Source organism: Maniola hyperantus, chromosome 5 (genome assembly GCF_902806685.2).
Source record: "Maniola hyperantus chromosome 5, iAphHyp1.2, whole genome shotgun sequence".
In the NCBI taxonomy this organism is placed as follows: domain Eukaryota; kingdom Metazoa; phylum Arthropoda; class Insecta; order Lepidoptera; family Nymphalidae; genus Maniola; species Maniola hyperantus.
Window position 1 is genome coordinate 5,052,382 of NC_048540.1, and position 24,460 is coordinate 5,076,841.

The 24,460-nt window shown below is 36.6% G+C and overlaps 1 protein-coding gene across 4 annotated transcripts in view; it reads right to left on the reverse strand.

Annotated features, from left to right (window-relative positions):
- LOC117982359 (GATA-binding factor C-like) overlaps positions 1-24,460 on the reverse strand; it is a 152,914-nt gene that overhangs the window by 21,320 nt on the left and 107,134 nt on the right. For all 4 annotated transcript variants that reach the window (XM_069498948.1, XM_069498947.1, XM_069498946.1 and 1 more), the window contains one exon: positions 14,571-14,705. In XM_069498948.1, coding sequence (XP_069355049.1) covers positions 14,571-14,705 — 135 coding nt within the window. The remainder of the gene's footprint in view (positions 1-14,570; positions 14,706-24,460) is intronic.

Consider the following 24,460-nt stretch of genomic DNA (forward strand, 5'->3'; position numbering starts at 1 on the left):
CTATCCACGAATGTAATTAAATATTTTTACCTAAGAAACGACCTGCCGACACAAGGTTTAAAACTTTAATGTTTTTATTTCAAACAAGGTATGCACATATAAACATAAAGCCTCGGTGACTATAAAACATACTTAGCATACATTTTTATTATTCCTTGTTTTATGAAAAGGAATGGCGCATTCCTGATGTCAGGCGACGACTTTGTGAATAGGTGTGTCTGTAATTTAAGGGTTGCATAATTGTCTACTATAGATGAAGCTCATGACTTCATCCAGGTGATAAGGATATCGTGTAAAACTGGCCTTAGAATTTAAGCTTATAAATATAAAAGAAACGGAAGTAATCCATTTGACGCGAATATGAAGGGACGCTACTTGTTGGACATTGTAAAATTATTGCCGACTTCTTACGCGGAAGTTTGTGCTTTGCTAGTAAATTGTACTTTTACATGAACACGCTTTTTTATCGCTGCGAACCACATAATTAGATTTCACATATCACTACACCTAGGTACTATAAATAGTAAATACTATCCAATTTGCATAGTAAACGGTTTTTTCTTGTATGTGTGAACAGTCTAGCATTCTAATGAAGATGGCGCTAGAAGTTCTGAAGGCATATCTCAAAAACAATTATAGGGCGCAATAAATTTATCTGTTTCGCGCCTGTGGCATCGAACCCGGTCCAATTAGATATCGGCGGGTCGTCAGTAAATCTCATACGGCTACCACGCTACACTAATTCATACGCGGTCAGCGAGCGGTAGCTGTCGACATTCGACACGAACTTTAACAGCTTCTCGATAATCGATAACTCTGGTTCGCAACACTTATGATAGCCTGGTAGATTTATATCGTTCTTAAAGGTTTGCTTAGGTTTTATTCATTTTTTGTATGAGATTTAAACGCCTGAATGTTTATCTATGAAAAGGTCCATAAAATTTCTTTTTTTATAGTAAGTAAATATGTTAATTACCCATTGCAGTTTTAACAACTCATGCTTACATTACCACCTATTTCTAATTCATTATTGATATAAAAACAGCTGCAGCCAAATTATTCACATAAGTACATTTCCCAATGGTCTATTTTAAATTATTCATTACAAAGCAATATTTTTACAACAATTTAGTGTTTCAATGTAATCATGTAACGCGGGTCCGAAGTTGTAAATAAATGGACTGGCGGCGCGTGCGGACGAAGAATCACCTGCTCCTAAGACCCTAGTAATTATTCCACCACTTATTATATGATTATAAGGCTTTTTTGGTGCTTTCAATCAAATTACACCTTGGCCTGGCCACTTCGGAATGAGATGTCATAAACTTCGTTTTTTTTGGTTCAGTTATTACGAACGACGGTTTCGTGGTAACGGTGTAAAACGGTACGACAATTATTCCGGACTTTTTGGGGTTATCGATTGGCGACACCTTTCTTCCATTATTGTAATTATAAACAGATGCCCCCGTTTCTTGACCCAAGTGAAATGCTTTAATACGTTCATCATTATCGCGTGCAATGTTAAAAGTGAAGTTTAGAATAATATTCGATAAGCTTTTTCATCTCGACTCTTGGGCCGCTTCTTTTATTTACTTTAGTGTTTGAGATTTCTTACCTCAAATTCTACTTTTAATTTAGTATTTGAAATCTGTTGCCCCAAATCTTTCAATTTAACAATAATTAATCTTTCGGACGAGATTAGACTTTTCTTTGTAAGACCAAGGAAAGCGAGTTTTCTTCGCATGAAGATGGGCACGAGTTCTCGGGTTATAATATTGGCTCTAGAAATTCGGAGTCTATGAGACCAAGTAATATACCTACTACAACTTCAATAACAAGTTATATCATCATTATGGTTCAATAAGAAGTTGGTTCTGATTTCATACCATATTCAGATTTCCAGATTTTTCTATTTGTCAACTCAAAATATGTTACTCTATAATCACCTATCTGTTATAAAAATCTTTCGAGCACTTAAATGGACGTTATACTCATTTTTAATCAATAAATAAGAAAGAAAAATCTACAAAGATTTTCGAATTCAATGTGATTAACTAAAACATTTGAATTTTCAAAAAATAAACAAAACCAATCTATAGAGCATACTTACCTACTACTACTCGCGAAAGATTGACAGTTGAATTACAGTTCAATTCGTTTTTGACCAATACGAAATTGGTTATTAATTGATAAATAATAACTATGATCTTAATCTAAATAAATATAAAAGGAAAAGGTGACGCGCCTACGTGAGAGATCTATCAACATTCAACGCTCAGCTCAAAGTACCTACTGGACGTATCGGGCTGAAATCTGGCATGCAGATAGCTATTATGACGAAAGGATTTTTGAAAATTCAACTCCTAAGGGGTGAAATAGGGGTTTGAAATTTGTGTAGTGCACGCGGACGAAGTCGCGAGCATAAGCTAGTATATATATATAGCTATACTTTGATAGTAATAAAACTGCAAGAAATGTAATTATAAAAATGTTGATTTGCCACTGCTGGCCGCATTGTAGAATGTCGCATCTTACTATCTAGCCGCAACATAAATACTAAAAAGATACTAGGAAAGTTAGCCGTGATTAAACGTCTAAAAGCGCGGGCATACCGCATAAATAGCGTAGCAAAGTATTGAGGCGATTTTAGAACGGACTGTCACTGAGATCGCTTAAATGATAACGTTATGGCTCCATTCTAAATTCGTGCTCATGAAAATACGCAGTTTTGCCGCCGAGCGCATCGATGCTCTGATAAGCGGACATAAATAAATAATTAGACGAAGAGCTGAGGAAGTTATGGAGACGGGGAAGTGGGCAGAGCGAGGGGAGGGGAGGGAGGTATTCGGATAGTTCTTACTTCTTAGATAGTATCTCCCGCAACCGCGCTTTGTGTCAAACGTCAGATGCCTATCTCTTAGATGTTTACAGATGTACCGGAGGGGGAACGGCCCAAATCTTTAGTGAACGCAATCGACCGATATCTACTCTAATATGGTTGATATGCGAGTTAATTACCTGTGCTTCTATACACTTTTGTAACGTGTGAGCTATGACGGAGGAAGGAAATGTTATAACTTTAATAGACGGGTTGACCGAAAATAAAACACGCTTTTTATGTAGCTATTTTTAGGAAACGATCAATCTTATTGTAAACTATATCGGTAAGTCGCAATAAAAAAATGGATCGAAATAATTTAGGCGCTCTATTTGTACCGTTTGAAATAATTGTTGATAAGATATTGGTAGATTAGACACGATAACATAATTATTACCGAAGATTGAATTTTGAAATCGTGGGTTGCCTGACGCAATAGACATAATTCAGTTAAAACTTTACTTAATATAGAGAATTATGTATTTGTAGGTACCTTATTTAATATTTGATCCTGGTGATACGTTTCAACATTAAAATCCTAAAGCCCAGACCCTGAAATATTAAATAGTAAAAATCATACAATAATACTTGTACTATTTAAAAGTTTCAAATGAATGTAGTTCAAAGAAAATGTCTATTTCCCGCCGAAGTTATTTCAGTTCCCCGTAGATCACACGAGATGGCGCTGATAAGGTGGCCAATCGCCAGATCTACGGTCATCTCTGGACTGGCGTCTTCATCGTCTAATTACGAAATCAGCTGCAGATGTTTTATCTTGTTCCCTATCCAGAAAGATTTTCCAAAGTTTAGATTCTAAACTATTATTACAGTAGCAAAAACCCATAAACTTTTGTGGATATGCTTCTCACAGGGCTTGTAGAAGATTTATTTATGGTTACCTTAAACCTTGCCGTTTAAACAAAAGTGATTACTAAAATAAGATATTCAGAGCTAGAGGCCTAAGTTTTAAAGTACTTATGTGCCATAAAGTTCAGATTTTCATAGGAATCACTAACTTAGAGGAACTCTGCAATGAAAAAACTGTTCCTTTAACGTAGGGCTGCAAGGATTTTGAGGATTATTCAAGTTGAGTATTAAATTTTGTCACGTTACGAGATAGTTTCTATACATTCAGGCAAACAGGCTGACATCGCTGGAGTGGCAAATCTTGTTGAAACTAAGTATAAGGGTTTGGAAGAACCAAATGGCCGAAAATGACCTAGATCGTATTAAGTAGGTACCTAACTGAGTCAGCGAAATAATTCATTAATAACTAGCTACTATAATATTATGAAGTATGGTTACTAGCCGATGTCGGCGACATCGGGATTTAAGTTTCTAAAAATCCTTTTGATTTTCCGGGATAAAAATTGCGTGTTATAGATATCACTTACTATCCGTTTTAATCAATATCCATCCAAAAAATACATCTATCCGTTGCTCCTTTGCAGCGTGATTGAAGGACAAACCAACAAACAAACACACCGTCGCATTTATGATAGCTATGGGTAGTGGTTGCTGAAGTTGTGTTTAAAATTGAGATGAACAGAATTGCAGCACAGATATTTATAAAATAACGAAATCTTTATCAGAAGGAAATGATCAACTTAATACAAATATTTGAAAACTTTACACTTTAATAACTTATGTTTTGATTTATAATATTATATTGCTTATTGCACAAATCATTGTAGGCAAGCTGGGTGTAATTGTTTTTTAGAAGGACACTGCTATCGCGCTAACGATCGCCCGACTAACGTGCAGCTGCCATTTTGTTCCTTTTTTAAATATATTTGAAATCCCCTCTGCACGATGGGCCAACAGAAGCGAACATAGGTCAATGCCCTATGCTGGAATGTGTATTTATTTAATATGGTCAATGCCAAAAAACTTATTTGCCTTGACCAGTATTGGCCCAAAGTGGATTTTTAGTAGATTATTATGCCACAAGTGTATTATTTTTCTATGATAATATTCTATACCTCTCTAAATAAGTACGCGGTAAAAATAATGTAAATCGACCTTTAGAAGGAGATAGCGGATTTGTAGAGCATTGTTTCTGTCGTTGAGACCGACAAAACGTCATATAGGTATGAGTGACAGAGACAACACTCTACAAAGCCGAAATGTCATTCTAAAGGTCGATGTACATTATTTTCTGTCGCGTATTTTATTTTACTCTTCAGTAAAGTGTAAACTCAAAACAGAGTATGTAGGTACCTATGTTACATACAGGTTTTCCCAACACAATTTATAGATATGGATGCAATCCCATTTCAATGGATTCCCAACGAGTCACACTGTGACACGATTGGGAACCCCCCACACCTTATTTCTGTTTCAAAAACTAATTTATAGAATCAAGAACAGAATGATGCTTAAATGTACCTATTTATTTGTAAATGTAGTTTATTCCTGAGAACAAAAACGATTCACAGTTTCCCAAATTTATTACAAAGACAATAAATCAGCTGAGAATCGCTCGCTAAACAGAATGGGAGCCTCATGAATAAAAACATGCTATTTAGCGCTACACACCATGCCTCCGAGCCCACAGAAAACGGTTCCATTCACACACTTGATGAAGGAAAATTAACTCTAAGAAACGGTGTCAAGTGTCAGAATTGCATATAACCTGTATTGAACCTACTACCGTTTTGCTTTGTACGCTTGTTCTACGCAAACGCATTTCCGGCCGAACGCTGCCGGGAAAAAGCCATTTAAAACAAAAAATAAAAAATGGTAACGCGCGGCGCGCTCGGACACTTCCGGTGGGCGCCATTTTTTCTGTATTGCCAACAGATAAAATCTTTCCGGCCTACTGCGCAAACGCTAACTTCTATTCATGTTGTTTTATTCAATGATGGGTTTTAGCGAAATTAAATAAAATGAGAAAACGATATGTTACGTCCAGTCACCACGCTATGCAAAATATTAAAATCAAAAGCGAGTTTAATGCCAAACGATCAATGCTTCATTAATTATTATTCAATGAGGAGTTCTTTGTAGGCATAACTTCCTGTAGCATTAGCAATTAGCATGTGGCATTAGGTCGGAAACTTCAAATATTGCAATGGCATGGGAACCTCATACGCACGGCAAATTTCAAATCTACTGCATATCGTCAGCATTCATGAATTAGGCAAAAATAGGGTATTTTTTTTATTTGCTTGTAGGTATCTTGTCTTATGTCGTTCCCAGGTTGAAAGCTATCTCTGTACAAAATTTCGTGAAGATCGGTTAAACATAATGCGCTGTGAAAATGAAGCAAATGGACAGCTGACAGACAGATAGATACTTTTGCATCACTATCCATAATGCGAAAGCGTGTTTGTTTGTTGTTTTGACCTTCAGTCACGCCACAGCGGAGCAACGGATCGACGTGATTTTTACATGGATACCTATACAATTAGATATGGAGAGTGACATATGCTACTTTTGTCCCGGAAAATCAAAGAGTTCCCACGGTATTTTCAAAAACAAACCTACATCCACGCGACTGAAGTCGTTATCAAGCTGGTTTGTATTTGAGTGTAGATGTTAAAGGCGTGCAGTTTACGGCAGTTGGCAACCACATCACTAATAACTTAAATAAAATATAAATTATTAAAACAAAAAGCTTTTCGTTTTCCCTTATCGCTATTGGCGTCGGTAGCTAAAATTAAACACTAGGGCGACATAATTAGGAGAGAACATTTTGCACTGCCACAAAATTCAACGGTCGAATCTATGTAAATGGGATCGCTGTTCGATGTTGAATATTCAAATTGATGTCATTATAACATTCGGCCAAACGTGCTGGCCGTTTGGCCACCAGCCAGATGCATGTGTAATGTTATAATGAGTAATTTAAAGGCTCTTTTCATGTTCGCCGCTGGTTAAAAACTGGCAAGCTTTATTTTATTAACGGAATTTAACTTTATTGTTCTAATTTCTAAGAATACAAGGTAAAGGAATTTTATCTATAAAGAGTGGATACGTTTTGTGTCTTATGCGTTTATTTTCTCTTGGTATATTATAAGATTAGATCTTTTACAGAGATAAGTAGGTACTTTTTTTTCTCTTTTTCTTTTTTTAACAATTTTTTGGTGTAAAGAAATAAAAAACCGGTCAAGTGCGAGTCAGGCTTGCGCAATGAGGGTTCCGTACTACAGATACTACCTCTACCTCACGGGTTCTATACTAATAGCTAATACAAAAAAACTACGTCATCTAAATAGGCGTATATAAAAAATGAAGGTTTACTTTGTATCTATAACCCTACATTTAAATCTAATGCAAAAGAAAAACAGGAGAAAAAACAGTGACTGTCAGATTCCCTCGGATGTTAGCTGAACAAAACAGCACTTTAGCCTGGAAAAAAAAGAACTAGAAGAGCGTTCTCAATTCAAAAATTGAATTGATCGCCCCATTGTATTCGAAATGTATCATTTGAGCTGTTATTATGTGCTCTCTCTCTAGCTTGAATGCAAGCTGGTAATCCAATACTTTTGTATGGAAGGCACTTAACGTCGCGATCTAGTTACGAAACGGCCGAAGTGATTGTTAAAACTTAATTTGTTTAGTGTTTTATCGGTTAATGTATAAGGATGGGTTTGTGGCTGCCTGTTAATGATGGTGCTTGTTTATTGTGCAATTTGTACAGCGTAATTTTAAGTTTACTATTTGTGTGATAAATAGGTATTCTTAAAGAATGTTGGAATGTAGGTGTGCGCTAAAGTGTAGAGATCGATGGCGAGATTTAACAACCAACCAATAATAATAATAATTGTAAGATTTACATTATTTACTATCTGATGCCCACGATTTCGTCCGCGTGGATTGAAGTTTTCAAAAACCCCGTGGGAACTCTTTGATTTTCCGGGATAAAAAGTAGCCTATTACTTATAACTCTCCTAGTTTTCAACTACCCTTGCAAAAATCACGTCAATCCGTTGCTCCGCTGCGACGTGATTGAAGGGAAAACCAAAAAATAAACACACTTTCGCATTTATAATATGGGTAGTGATATCATAGTTAGTTACTATTTTTTATTTTTTTATGCAACTTGGTGTATAATGTATGTGTGTAATAAAACGTCTTTACTTTTACTTAGGCACTTACCTAAGTACCTACTTCAAAAATCAGCATCGTATAACACAGATGTAACTTTTACGGTCTATGTTTGTAACAATACATTAGGTATTAATTTATTTTTGTTATAATTAAGCAAAAACCTTTAAGAAGCCTGGCTAAAATTAAAATCATAAGTTATAGCGGAAATGATACAAAAAATACTTAGGTAGTAACTAGAAACACGCACGAAATAATGAATTTTATGTTTAAATGAAAAAAATTCAAGCAACACAAAAACCTAATCGTTTATAAGTAGAAGGAAGTACCAAATAAACGAGCGTGATAAATTAAATAAACAAATTTATAAAAACCTTAACAGACAGACGGGCTTTTTGTTGTTAAACCTTTGCGGTTGGTATAAGCACCCCGTTTGTAATACTAAATCAGTTTTTAATACTGAGCAAGCAGAGTTTATTTTTGTATAGCTACTTTAACAGCAGTTTAGTTAAGCGATTTTGTATTGACTGCCGAGAATCGAACCCACGCACCTTAGTTAATCCTATTAACCGAGTATTGTGGTTGCCCAAATAAATAATTTAATTTTCTATTAATATAAAACCGGCCAAGTGCGAGTCAGACTCGCGCACCGAGGGCTCCGTAATATAGTCGTATTCTTTCGACATTTTGCACGATAAATCAAAAACTATTATGCATAAAAATAAAGAAAAATCTGTTTTAGAATGTACAGGTAAAAATCCCTTTCATATGATACCACTTGGTATAGTTATATTACTTTGAAAGTTGAAAATACTAATTATTTGTTAAAGTTTTTTTTGCGATGTAGGTAACTACAAATTCACGATTTTCGTCTATAAGATCTACTTGTCCTATAAGATCTACCTACCTACAAAATTTCATGATTCTAGATCAACGGGAAGTACCTACCCACGACAGACAGACAGAAAAAAAATATTTAAAACGTGTGATTCAGTTATAGTACAGTTCAAATAACCATATGAGCTTAATATGAGGTAGTTATCCGAAATTACAGACAGCCACTTCGCACTTATTTATTAGTGGGTAAGTATAGACTATAGAGTATAGATACCTACCTAAGTAAAGATTAGATATGCCAACCTACGAAGACAAAATATAAAGACATAGGTTGGTACTTTTATATGAAACAATTTATAGATGTACACAACTTTCTATGTAGGTACATAAATTTTCCAAACATAATTTCATTGTAAACATGAAATATAAATATTTCATCCAAATTAATCATCATTGAACCTTCTATAGTACAAAGCTAAAGTTTCCCATATCAATCAAGTCACAAAACAAGAATGTATCAAAAGACGAATAAAATGTTTTTATTAAAAACAATAATACAAAAACGCATTTACCAAAACCGAAAAATCATGATCGTTGTGTTCGTAACTGTAAGTTATAAGGGCAATTTAAGGCAAGCTCTTGTAAGGACTTAAGAGGCGTGTTTTGAGTAAACACTCGAAACGTATTCGAGTGGTGTAGTTCGATGTATACCCCTTAATGCTTGATTTGTTTGTTTAATATTATAATGTTTGACGTAAGTATTTATTTTAAGTGCGATTCTCGTATTCAAATTTGTATGCAAAAGCAAAAAAATAAAATGATAAACAGCTTAACCACTCAGACCAGAAACTTGATTTTCTGCATGAAACGTAGTAGGGAATTGCTAAGAAAGAATTTCTAGAAATTGCAGCCGAATGAAACCTGGCTGGGTCATCTAACATAATATAATATGCAAAAAGTTTTCAGAAAGATTTCAGAGTTAGTGTGGATCTATTAACACGGTACGTAATTTCGCTTTATAATGAATCATTTAATTTTAAAGACATCTATGTGTCAATTAATGTAGCTTTTGCCTTCTGGTTATATCGGAAACAACTTCATTAATTTTTTTGAACATAAAAAAATTGATTATTCCATAACTTCAAGTGTAAAATATATTTTTTCCTAAATAGGTACCTACTTCGATAATTCATATTATAAATCAAATATGATTATGATAAAGAAGTTGTTTGTACACTCACTGAAATTTCCGATGCCGATAAGCATAATCTTAATAAAGATAAGCTATAATGCGAATGCATGTAGCTCCCAAAAATCAAAACTAATTACTTACTGATAAATTGATTGCCGTTTGTTTTATCTTATCACCATAATGTGTGTGACATATTTTGAGTTACCTATCTTCAGTAGGTTCGTATTACGGTTGGTGTGGCTTACCTACATGACTTTTTAATTTTATCAATTTTATTGATTTGCATAATTAATGCGCTCCCGCGTTGCGGGGTGGAGCCGAGGCGCGGCGCGGCGCGGTTAACAAATCGAACTAAATTTTAATTACTTTTACATAAAGGTGGCAGCGCGAGACTTGTTCAGGAACGCTCATGCGTGGCACGCGTTCTTGGAGCCTTCTCCGTTTTTTTGAAGTAGGAATTTTAATTTTAACTAACTATCCGCTTCACAAGAAAGCTCAGAGTCACATAGCGGTCAATGAAGAGAGAAGAATGAGGAGATCTGTCGCAAAACCAGTGTAACCGATAGTAGGTGGACAGTACCCGTAGTATAAGATTTTACGTCTCACCAAACGTTGCTAGAATTCGAGAATCGAAACACAATAACATCAAAGTAAAATGGACCTAAAGAGCCTTTAATTGAAGTCAAAAAGTCAATGCCACTGATTTTAATTTCGCAAGGTAGCCGCTTGGAGCGCTGGCTGTAGATGTGTAGACAAACTTGAACTTTAAAACAAGGAATTTAAGATCCAGTTTACTATAACGCAGAGGTGTTTCGACTCTCGAATTCTAGCAACGTTTCGTGTGACGTAAAATCTTATACTACGGGTACAGACGACATCAAACAAATCAAGCCGCTGGATTCATGCGGCGGCGGCGCAAGACCGTGACGTGTGGAAGTCTCTACAAGATACCTGACCATGCAATGTTGACCTGAAAATGAAATGACCTGAACTGAACATGAAGTGTTCTTAATAATGATCAAAAATCCATTGAACCATAGATATAGAGTTAAAATGTTTTAATTAATTTTACAGACAAATGGGGATTGTAACTTTATGAATTATTTATTTTAATATCAACAACTTGGAATAACACAACAATAATAAAGTTAAGACCTCAAATTTTCGGTATAAGAATTGAACCTGTCCAGCATAGATTTTTCTTTCCCAAAAAATTCTGAGTAGGATTTACGTAGTTACTTGCAACTTTAGTTAAATAAGTAAAAAAAAATACGTATTTACATAGTAATTTGATGCATGTATCAAGAATAACGAGATGCTGTGTAGGCGGCGTGCGCGGGTGACGTCGCATCACAATAGGCCCGTGCGTTATTGTATGAATCGCGTTTTTTTGAGTGAAATCGATCGCGAGCGGCCCGGTGCCCGACATCATACTGTATTTATTTACGCATTGTTACTGAATAGTCCTTTGCTGGAGCCGATAGGTACTTTGACAATAGTGCTCTACTCGAGAATAATAATTATAGGAGAAAATTCTCTAGGTAAATTTAAAAAACTGCTCTACATTGCATATAAAGATAATAATTATGACTAGTTCAACATCCCTAAATTCTCTACTGTCATTTATAACTCTACAAAGTTGAATTTTGCGAATAAGTATCAAATCTAAATACTTTATTTTATAAGTGAAAAATACAAAAAGTAACAAATTTTCCGAACTCAGGAAGCTATGACTAATAATTAACCACTAGCGGCCGAAATTAATATTTAATCAACGTGTAGTCTAACGATAGTCGATAAGTAAGAAACGTTGTTATTTATCAAAAAAAAAATGGTTTTCTACGTACGACAAATAACAGTGTAGCTAAGTACCTACCTTATTTATCGATAGCATATAATAGACCGATTTTGTTATTTTTGACAATTTTCTAGACATTCCGTGACAGATTTTTATAGATAGATTGAATTAGATAATATGGAGCAATATTTCTGGAATATTGGTTATCGAAATGCAAATAGATGCACATTACAATAAATTATTATTTATCGCTATAAAAAGGTTGCAAGCGGATCCGAACTCGTTTCCTCAAACTAGATTCTCACATTTTATGTATGATTGATGGGGACTCGCAGCCAAGGCCAAGGGGCCAGCGAATGTTTACAAGATTCTATAAATATGTATGAAGAGGCGTTCCTCACATCTTGACATCGCTACTGGTGACTGCCGACTGGTCCACTCCCGTATTGTGCTCCCGACATTATGCCTTTAGTTATCTCTTATGTGTTCTCTATACGTATAATTCAGAAAAGAAAAGCTGTAAAATATTTCTAACATAATATTATCTATTCCTTTTAAAGTAGGTAGCTACATACCTATACCTAAGTAAATAAAAGCGTCACGCTAGACAAACTTGGTGTAAGCATGGTTAAACGTTTATATGATGAGCTACGCAAAATAGTTGTGGCGCTTGCAAAAAATTTACAAAATATGAGTATCGCTTCATATTCTGAAACAAGATATTATTTAGAGTTACTAGTATGTTTTATTCAGGTGGATATCTATTGTATTCTATCTGTATGGATTTCAAAAATCACTGCGAATATTTTGGCAACCTAGGTACTTGGCACAACAATTAAAAATCTAGCCATCAAAAATCTTAGGTAACAAAGTATTTAACTTGGAACCCCCTGAACTATTAAGAAATGCTCTCTCAGACTCCGAAAAACTGAATCAATTGCAAATCTACCCTCAATCGTTTAATATAAATTGTGAAATGGTGCACGCATTCCTCTATTCTACATCTGCTGCTTTAGAATTTAGAATAATTAGACCAAACCGTATTGTCGGGTTCGAGAGAGGCAACAAAGTATACATTACAACAAAAAATAAACTCAAGTGCTTGAAGGGTCGCTATGACTGTTAATTCCTGTCATTGTGCCGCGCCATACCATGATGTTTGTTCTTTTTGAAATGAAATGTATCGTTGAAAGTGCATACGGTTTGATACGGGGTTGTGAGAGTCGTGAGAATTGTTTTACAAGTTTTATTACGTGATTATTTCGATAAATAAAGTTAGTAGCTTTTCACAGCGTGATTATTTTGAGATATGGCTGCAGTAAAGGCATTGAACCAACTACCTAGATGGTTGAACCCATTGATGTTGGAATCCCTTCTGTGGTTGAACCAGACTGGGCTGATTTGGTCACGTAACTCGAAGAATATACCTACGAGGGCGCACCCCCTCGACGGCACATGAGTTGCTATTCATTTAAACGTCTTTGCGTAGTGATTTCTCTACCTGAAAGGTGCTATTACGTACTTGTGGTTCCAGCTTTACTGCCAATATTGTTACCTAGATAATCATTAATCAGGTAAACTGTCTTAAACTTTTGGATACAATAGGTAACTATCTCTTAGATTAAGGGTTGGTCTTCGCTGCGCTGTCGTAGCGTAGCGGAGACCAATCCTTAAATTAATCTAAGGCCTATCTGCTATAATAAACCGTGGTGACATAATACGAACACTATGTACATTGACAAAATTTTAACTTGTCGTATAATTTTGTTCATTGTTATTTTGTCTTCAAGTTTCATTTCTACATGTCTACTACAGGCAGAATATCTTAGAAATGTCGAAAACCAATAAATCGTAGCTTCGTATATTAGCATTGTCATGGAAGTCAATCGTTTTAACTTGACACAATTGTATGGGTGTTATGACACATTACTCCCCAATCCCCGCGGGGGTGCGGCGGGACCCCAAGTAAGTAAACCCAAATACAGTCAACTCATCCAGCAGTGGGACTTACTCGCCCTAGGGAGCTAGGGACTCGATTTGAATTTAGCATTTTTAAGTACTTTTGAATGTTTTTTTATTTATTTACTAGCTTATGCTCGCGATTTCGTCGGCGTGGCTACACAAATTTCTAACCCCTATTTTACCCTCTTATGATGCCTACGTCATGATAGCTATCTGCATGTTAAATTTTAGCCCGATCCATCTAGTAGTTTAAGCTATGTGTTGATAGATCAGTCAGTCAGGCAGTCAGTCACCTTTTCCTTTTATATATTTAGACTGACGAGTTAACTTTTCAATGTGAGAATTTACGCGATAGAAAGAGGGGCCTATATTATTTTTTTGGCCACAGCGCTGTGCGATCTGAATTGTTCTTTATTGAGTCGTGATAAGAGTCCCTACTTATGTAGGTAAACGTCTTTACGGAGTGAACCTTCTGTACCTTTAAGGTACTATTGAGTATTCTATGATTGTACTCACATTATGTAGTCTGCTATCTCCCTTATAAGAATTTACATCATAGAAAGAGAGGTGCTTTTTAAATTTTTGGCCACAGCGCAGTGCGAGCTGAATTGCACTTTATTGTGTCGCCATTTATCGTCACAGTATAAGAGTCCTTTGATCTCGTGGTAAAGGACAACCACGACGACTCTTTAATATATGTCCAGGAATTAATGCGTCTCGGGTCGCCCCCTTACCGCACAATTGCGCTGTCTACTCTAGATCGTTTCGTCGAACCTTTGTAGGTAATAACATAGTATTTTTACTCTGTTTTATCGTCTTGTGTATTAAAGGTATTCTGTGGTTGTACTCACATTATGTAGTTTGTAGTAGAGTCCACACGCGTTGCACACGGGTTCGCCGTTCTGGTTGCGCCTCCACAGCGTCGTCGTTGTGGTCTTGCAGTTCGCACACGACGTGCCCGCCCGCCGCGCTGCACTTTGTAGCGACTGGAAACAAGAAAAACGTAGATATTATTATCACTGGTCATTAGAATATCCCACCCGTTCAAACCTCACCCGTTGCACTATTGTCGTATCTACTCCTAACACAAGTAGGTCGATTTCATAAAACCTGCATCAATCATTATTACAAACTCAATTGTTCTGATTGGCTGAATTTGTTCGATTCTTGTTGCAACAAAGCATTGTAGCCAATACTTAGTGAGCGAGCGTTAACCAATCAGAGGTTATTGCAATCGTGACATTGTAGCTGTCATTGTCCCGCAATCGCGCAGAAGCTACGCTTACGCTTAGTTGGAGGGGAAAGGGGAAAAAAGAATATTAGCCATGTTAATCATGACATGACATGATTAACATGGCTAATATTCTTTTTTTTAAACACTAATGACCATCCTTAACTTTGCTCTGTGACAGACACACACGCACACAAGTATCCGGTTTTATATCCAACCTACTAAATATAAATTACCTACGTCTAGATGTTTCTTCCATTCATCCTATGATTTATGAGTACTATTAGTTTCAGGTTCAGGTGCAAACCAACTGCCGCTTTGCCAATATCATCTACTTAGAACTGGGATAGGTATTGTTCGCTGTCTGTAATTTATGTGACCATAAAATTTTTTTACAAAAAAAATAAAAACCGACTTCGATACACAAACACTAAAAATTGAAAAATAATTTAATTTATTACCGAATATATTATGTATACAAGAGTTAATATAGTTCCATAATAATACTTTTTGGTGCCGGTGGAATTCTGCTAGGAATTATGCTAGGACTGGTTAAAAATCTACTGTTTAGTAAGCTATTACACTGATCGCGAGCAATTTACTCTTATCCGTTGAGGAGTTCCAGTATCTATCTTCGAAGATGTTCATCAGATCTTCACCAAATTTAAATGGGACCAACTTTGAAGTATACCCTTTCAAACAAAAAAAGAATTTTCAAAATCGGTCCAGGCGTCTTCGCGTAATCGGGGAACATACATAAAAAATAAAAAAATAAAATAAATAAAAAGATTCCGATGAATTGAGAACCTCCTCCTTTTTTTGAAGTCGGTTAAAAATAGGAAGCCCGTGTTATGAATCGCTGATTAAAAAGCACATGTTAAACGTCACTTGCAAATTTACAGTCCCATTAAAGTTAAAAACAATCACACGACAAAAGCTATTTTGCGACTCGGCCGACAAAAAGTGAACATTTGAACATGGAATCAAAATGCGGGTAGCTATCGGAAGGCCCTCTTACGCACCTGCCCATTACTACACGTCAATCAAACAAAAAATATCCACGGCATGCGGTGGCCGTTTTATACAGTCCACAAAAGTGCCTCACTCAATTAAAAATGCATTCGTCCTAAACCGACACGAAAATAAAACGAGCCGCGCAATCCGACTCATAATAAATCCATTAATTTGTCATGTCATTTATCGAACAAAAAGTATTGAGGTCGTAAAATATTACGAACAAACTATTCGGTCGGATCGATTCTCGGTAACTAGAAACGAATACTACCAAGATTATCGTGACCGCACCGCGCGCCGCCCGTATTGTCCGACTTAATATTGTAAACTGTATCGTAACTCCCTGACGAGCTCGAAAGTCAAACACATTACCGAAACGTTAATAAAAATGTGGCACAAAACGCGCGGCAAATGTTCTCATAACGCATAAAACGGCTGTATTACAATAATCATGATCTCGTGATCAGATAAAAGATATCTAAACGAGTAGGTACATACATACGTATTTGTGTCAGCCAAAGCCGATGCACTAAGCGTGTTTATCTCAGACAAAAACAATAGCGTCTAACATGAAGTAACAATTTTTAAATCAATACTGGTTATACCTGTTGTACACGTCGCGTCGGTACAAATTCATATTGGAATACCTAAATATTAAATGGCTTGCGTCGATATTCGCCTCGTCATGGCATCTCCTTTGTGCCAGAAGATTAGAGCTCGCCATATTAGCCGAGCCAACAACCAAATCATTTTCTTCCTATTAAAAAATGACTAAGTCGAGTTCAATCTGTAGCCCTGTCAAAGAAATAAGTAATTTTGTCCTTGAACATTTATAGCATAGCTAGATTTTACTGTATTAAAATAAATAATAATATGCAATCTATCTGTAATCTGTCGATAGGTAAGTTACTCAGTACCTACTTACCTATCGTTTGTCATTTGTCAGATCTACGATTTTCTCGGTACTTACCTACCAAATTTTCTCAAAATCGGTAAAACAGATGGACCGTGAAAAGCTGGCAGACAGACAGACACACTTTAGGATTTACTTATACGTAATACAAATATAGTAGATTAGGATCACCGCTTTGCTTATAGACGCTAAAAATTAAAAATCTACACAGTGAGTGGAATCCGTTCATAAACCGAGCCAAAAATTAACTTTAGCTTTTATGACTCAATTACGCGAAACCGATTTTATAATCTGTAGATAAGGTTTTCTCATCAAGCCATAACACCCGCTGCATCACGCGGCTCCCAAGGGAGAGTGCCGTCTGAACCGAGGGGTAGCTCCTAAGCCGATTATAAAAGTCAACCGATCGTGGGGGCGCTTTTATTTCCATGGAAAACGGCTGTTTACTCGTAATTTTATGACCGATATTACTTTCGATACCTGAACAACATGGCTGAAAAACACTATGAAATCACGTTTCTTCTTCGGTCGGAACAATAAAACATTGGGCTCCATTAAAAACTAAATGTTTTTTTAGGGTTCCGTACCTTAAAAGGAAAAACGGAACCTTTATAGGATCACTTTGTAGTCTGTCTGTTTGTTTGTCGGTCTGTCTGTCGGTCTGTCTGTCTGTCTGTCGGTCTGATAAGAAACCTACAGGGTACGTCCCGTTGACTTAGAATCATGAAATTTGGCAGGTAGGCGCGAGCCTGAGTCGCAGTTGGCCGGTTTTTTTTTATTTGATCCAAAATTTTAGGAAAAGTTAAGTAAGAAACGTCTTAGTTGACTAGTGGTGCTTTTTCGTGATTTTAATTGAAAGGAAAAGGTCATCGACACCATTTCCACCACCACCATTCAAAATTGCTTCAATAACATTTCAACAATTAACAAATAGGTAGATAATAATTTAGTCTATAGTTAAAGTTAACTTTTGATTTGTCACAAAGGCTTCGTTTTTACTCAGTATATAGGTAGCTACTGGTAGCTAGCCATCAATAATATTGGAAATAATTTTAATGTTATTTAATTTGTATATACAACACAGCTCTTGAACCCCAAAGAGACATCAGAAAGAGACACTATAGGTACTTACTTAATTAAAAGTAGAAAACCTTAAATTCCCGAGGACGAAGAATAAAAATCCAAGGCATGCGGACACTTGTCCCGAAGATCAAAGAGTCCAAAGAGTTTTATTAATTGTTAAACCCATTTCACTGTCAACAGCATTCCTCAGCGATCAATATCGCGCAGGCTCCCAAAAAATAACTATCAAACAGAAAACAGTATGCCGCCAAAAATAAAAAAGCTTCATACAAAATACTCGTACTTAGACCAAATCCAGTACATATTGTTGTGGCACTCTAATTTTCAGTGTAGTGTAAACTCAAAGGACGCGATGACAAAATCAGAGCTCCTTTGTGTTGTGACGTGAACAAAAACGGTCCCATTGTTGACAACTTTGGACTGAATATACCGATTATAATAGAACATAATGCTGTCCCTTAGAAGTGGTCAATCTAAGGGATTTTATCTGTAATAGTAGGTAGGTACTCTTATTTCCTAGTTTACGAGTAGGTGTGTAATTGAAAACAACACACATCATGAACAACGGACAGCTACATCTAAGTTTGGAAAATAAATCCAGGAAGAAAGAAGAAACGCTGGCAGAATCTTGAAAATATCTGATCTGAAAATCACGCACGATTTCTAAGTTCTAACTTTAATGTTCATTTATTAAGATTTAATTTAATTGAATAAGCTCTTGCGTGACCATCTATCTATTCTTTATAACATTAATTTCTTAAATAGGTATCTACCTTAGATAGAGAAAATACATTTCACTTACTTTCGTTCCACTGATTCTATACCTAATAACATTTCCAAAACATTAATATTGCCTTAAACATACTGAGAAAACACAAAGTTTACCCATATCAAATTCAATGTAAATAATTCAATTAAGCCAATGAACAAGCACTCGTTTTAATCATTAACCAACAAACAGCAAACGGATTAGTTACACTCCAGCTCGCTTCAACTGAGATAATTCAATAAGCTACCCACATTAAAAACATATTTCTATAAGGGCCTGCCCTCCCTCTAGCGATCCAATCAGCCTTATCTCCCCGACCCTCGGCAAACACCTCCTAATCAAATCAAATCACAGCCTCCGTCTTCCCTAATCTATCCACCTATCTACGCTTAAACATAAAATTATATTACAAAAAGGGATGGTTACCTACAGCCCCTCATATATTTGCAAACACGGGCAGAATTTAACCCGTCGGAAGCGTCCCTTCGCAACACCCGTATAACTTCGTAAAACACAGACCAGCTCGACTATAGACTACACATAGACAAACTCCGTTCAGCCACATCGCACACATAGCCGCCTATCAGCATATCTACGTCATCTAGATCCCACTATGAGAACCCCCAAGAGGGAGGCAATCCATTTACCGAAGAGCTCTCACTACTGAAATTTCCCTCCTACATAAATAAATTTAGAGATGACAATCGCATGGCAAGAGCACTATTTTTAAAGGTTTACATGGCCCCTAGCAGTGAAAGCGCGGAATCGATGTAGCCTTTACCCCTCGCCCCGCACCAGTTTTTCCGGCGTTCCGTCCTTATCAGACCGGGGCGATTAGATAAAGAGAGATAGAGCGTGAAAATAAAGATTTTCATCGTGTTCACCCACACTGAGTTAGTTTCAGTTTATAATAATACAAGGTTGTTTTGCGTGTGTGATCTGTAGGTATCGGGAGGTTTCGTGTAGGTTTTAGTTTTTACGTCATAAAGAGGGCTCTTGAAATATAATACAGCGCAAGGTTAGGGTGGAAAACGAAGTGATGGAAAAGTGTAATAACGAACTTTAAGTAAATAAAATTTGCATAGTTAAAATGCGTGCAAAATTTGTAATCCTATAAAGATTTATCTTTGATTATTTTGTTGTTGAAACCTTTGTTATCAACGCTCACTTCCACAACAGAAACCGGGATATGGTTTATATCAATATTGAACCCGAAGCCTTACCGCCTTCAGTACCGTTACCTTTACCTTAGATTAGAGCTACTAAGGTATAGAGCTGACATTCATCAATCATGATCAACCCATCGCCGGCTCACTACAGAGAACGGGTCTCCTCTCAGACTGAGAAGGGTTTTGGCCATAGTCTACCACGCTGGCCATGTGCGGATTGGTAGACTTCACACACCTTTGAGAACATGCAGAACATGGAGAACTCTCAGGCATGCAGGTTTCCTCGCAATGTTTTCCTTCACCGGTAAAGCAAGTGATATTTAATTAACTAAAACGCAAACTCCGAAAAGTTAGAGGTGCGTGCCCAGGATCGAACCCCCGACCTCCAATTAGAAGGCGAACGTCCTAACCACTAGGCTATCACAGCTGACATTATTAATTTATAAACTAATTGCTCAATACGGCGTATCAATAAAAAGTGACAGCCGAACAAGATAGATACAGCACAACAGCCAGCATAGACCGAATTTTTATGAATCCGTTACGTTAACAAAGGCAGTCGGTTGCCCAATAGGAGCGGTCGGAATACGGGCCCGATACGAATCGCATCGGATTGACACATCAAGCCGCCGCCGTGCGTTCTGCGAGATTACATCGTATACGTCGTAATCGACGCCCGCGTCACGCCGCGTCATGCAGCATAAAAATCTTTCAGTACCTAGGTATGTACAATTGAATGGACTAAGAGCCAGCGCGTGCCAGACCTTCGTTATTTTATAAAAGCTGAAAGTTTCTCTCCTATTGACCCCAACACAGGGAGGAACAATCAGTGACTATAAAGTTTGGATCATGGTGGTTTTGGGAGATAACAGATTATAAACATAGACACCCTTAGGTACAGTTTAATAAATTGTTAAAGTTTAAGAGTGTCTGGCAGGGGGTTGCCACGATACTAAGTATCTGGCAATGCATGACATAATTTCTAATAAAACACATATCATCACCTATAATAGGTTAAATTCTCTGTGTACCTACTATTCCGAAGAAATTATAAAAATTGGACTTTATAATTTTACGTACGTAAGATTTTTTACACCAAAGTCAAAGTCAAAGTCAAAGTAACACCATTATTACCTGTTATCTCACAAAGCCACCATGATCCAAACTTTATAGATAGATTTTTATAGATCGTTCCTCCCTGTGTTGGGGACAATACTGTTGTATGCGTATTACTAAGTACATAAAAAGTGCATGCAGGTAGAATAAAAATAAATAGTCACTATCGAGCAGCTGGACTTATCATTACATGGTGACAGCGGTGGGATTTACCGGAATTAAGTCCAGGCGAACAGGTAATAATGGCGGATGGTAAAACTGAACGGCGTCGCATGACGGTACAGGCTGCCACGCCACAGCCGCGATCATATTTTGTTGTCGATGGGTCTGGCAGAAAATATAGACGCAACCGGCGTCACCTCATTCGGGCGGAACTTTGTCCGACGGCTAGTCAGTCACCTCCTGCTTCTTTCGATGAGAAGGGGGATAGTGACCATGATGCAGACCGTGCCAGCCTGCACGGGGATGCAGAGGAATATGCCGGTGGCATTGACGGGTCCAGTGAAGGTAGTGACCACGAGATTCGTCTTCGGTCGGCTAGTGCCTCGCCTAGTGGGTCGGATAAAGGTCAAGGTCGAGCGGCAGCGCGTAAGGCTCGTAAACAACTAGCATCATTTTTTAATAGAAAATAATGTTTAGTCTAAGTATGTTTAATTAGAGTTAAGTATTACCTATATGCGGAGTTCTATTAATTTTTAGTATTTTAGATTTAGTTTATACCATTGTTTCTTAATTTGTTTGTTTTAGGGGAAAGATGTTGTATGCGTATTACTAAGTACATAAAAAGTGCATGCAGGTAGAATAAAAATAAATAGTCACTATCGAGCAGCTGGACTTATCATTACAAATACGTAGAGAAACTTTTAGCTTTTATAAAATAACAAAGGTCTGGCACGCGTTGGCTCTCTCTCTAGAATGTTGTGTATTTTTTAAAACAAAAATAGGTTAGATTTAAAAAAATACTCTTTCAAAGTCGAAGCTTTTTGTAATGTACTAAAACGGATATAACTATATACTTACTCATAACATAAAACAAGATAGGTCCAAACAACTGTCCTGCCATACGGCTTTGCCGGTAAGGTGGTAAGCCACGGCCGAAGCCAACCAGACAAAATAATATATTGAATAAAAATCACACGCATTCATTAATTTCACATTATATTTTTTTATGATAACAAAGCAAATTCAATAAATTAGATACTAACACAGAAAAATAAATAATAATAATTGAATGAAATAAAATTCAATCGCCAACCAAATTCTATCACGAGCATGGTATATAGATTGTAGAATCATCATTATAATAATACAGTTTGCAGTGCTTATTAAGTATAGTAAAAAAACATGGGAATGCACTGTAATTAGTTCAGTCAGACGTTGATGGATGGCGCCACTGTAATGTAAATAAGGTCTCGTCACAGATACGAAGGCCTAGCGCTAACTTTGTGATTATTATTTTTTCTATTCATATTTTTATGCATAGAGATATGCATAATTAGACCGTGCCAATGTCCCGCAAAATGTCCTCGACCTGACTAGTGTACAAGGCAAGGACAGTAGTCATGCTTTATTTTTAGGGTTCCGTACCTCAAAAGGAAAAAAGGAACCTGTCCACTCCGTTGTCTGTCTGTCTGTCAAGAAACCTAGGGTACTTCCTGTTGACCTAGAATCATGAAAGGCAGGTAAGTAGGTCTTATAGCACAAGTAAAGGAAATAATCCAGAAATAGAATTAAAAAAGCATTTGTTATAAGTAGGTACATGTTTATGTTATCTTGCTGTATATAATATAGTAATATTTGCATCAATGAATAAAATACTAAGTTATTCAATAAAATAATTATTTTATTGAATAACTGCATATTTTACTAATACGATTTTTTTTATTTCATATATTTTTACAGCGATAAATTTTTAGATAAATGTTAGTTCATCATAATCAACCCATGACCGGCTCACTACAGAGCACGGGTCTCCTCTAAGAACGAATGAGAAGGATTATGACCTCTACCACGCTGGCCAAGTGCGGATTGGCAGATTTCACACACCTTTGAGAACATTATGGAGAACTCTCAGGTTTCCTCACGATGTTTTCCTTTACCTTTAAAGCAAGTGATATTTAATTACTTAAAACGCACATAACTCTGAAAAGTTAGAGTTGCGTGCCCGGGATCGAACCGCTGACCTCTGATTAGAAGGCGGACGTCCTAACTAACTGGCACAGCTTTTATCTTAGTTATTAAACACACTATATATTATACGAAAAAAATACTCTTAAATATAAAGATGTAATTATGAACGTTTTTAGTAGTCTCTTTGTAAAAGTTTGCAGTCAGCAGTTTTAGCAGAAGCTAAAAGACATATTATATTAATATAGGTAGATATCTACCTATAGTTCATTTTATTATATTTTACAGTTATCATAATAATATCAAATTCAAGAACCAAAAATAATATCTAAAACATTATTAGATACTAAGTTACCTTCGATGGAACATAACAGTGGAAGTGATAACACTAATTTTCGGTTTTATCAATTGATAATCTCGATTGATAACGAGTTACAGCGACTCTATTATTTACCGATGGTTGCACAATCCTTATCTTGCATGTAGCATTAAGTAGTTTATTTTATTTAATTAAAGATAATACTTATTGTTGCCATGTAGAAGCTAAATGTAAAAATAGTAGGTGTACGCTAGATTAGATGTGCCATAGAAAATGATAGCTATTTTAGTGCCGATTCAAAGCACCCCCCGATACCGCGAAAGTACCGGCAATTGTTTTTTTTTTATTCAGATACAAGTTAGCCCTTGACTTCAATCTCACCTGGTGGTAAGTGATGATGCAGTCTAAGATGAAAGCGGGCTAACCTGGAAGGGGTATGGCAGTATTTATTAAACCCAAGGCCCCTTTGGTTTGCCGGAACGCTAAATCGCTTGGCGGCAAGGCTTTGCTGGTAGGGTGGTAACTAGACACGGCCGAAGCCTTCCACCAGACTAGACCAGAAATTACAAATTATGAAATTCCAAACCCCTTGGGGCTTAACAACGGGAATACCTACACCGTTTTTGTAACCTATGTACCTACTTAATAATATTAAGCATGTGTGATTCAAAAGATTAACTGCGCCAACATTACCAACGAATTCAAAATAATATCCAGAGGCGACTAAACGTTGGTAATTCAGCGTCGGATCGCTTCTCGCAACGTGTGAATTTGCATTGAATGGCAAAGGACAGTGCGGCCGTTTTCAAATTAGATACAAGGCGAGGCCGCGAGATACACTGTGTTTCATATCCAACGAGAGACAACCGTCAAAACATACATGTACCGTATACAGGAATTTAATCTCTGTTGTTATCGGGAATAATAGTTTGCCTGCATTGGTTAGGTATCTTAATCAATTTATTATAAATGCGAAAGTATGTTTGTTTGCGAGTTTGTT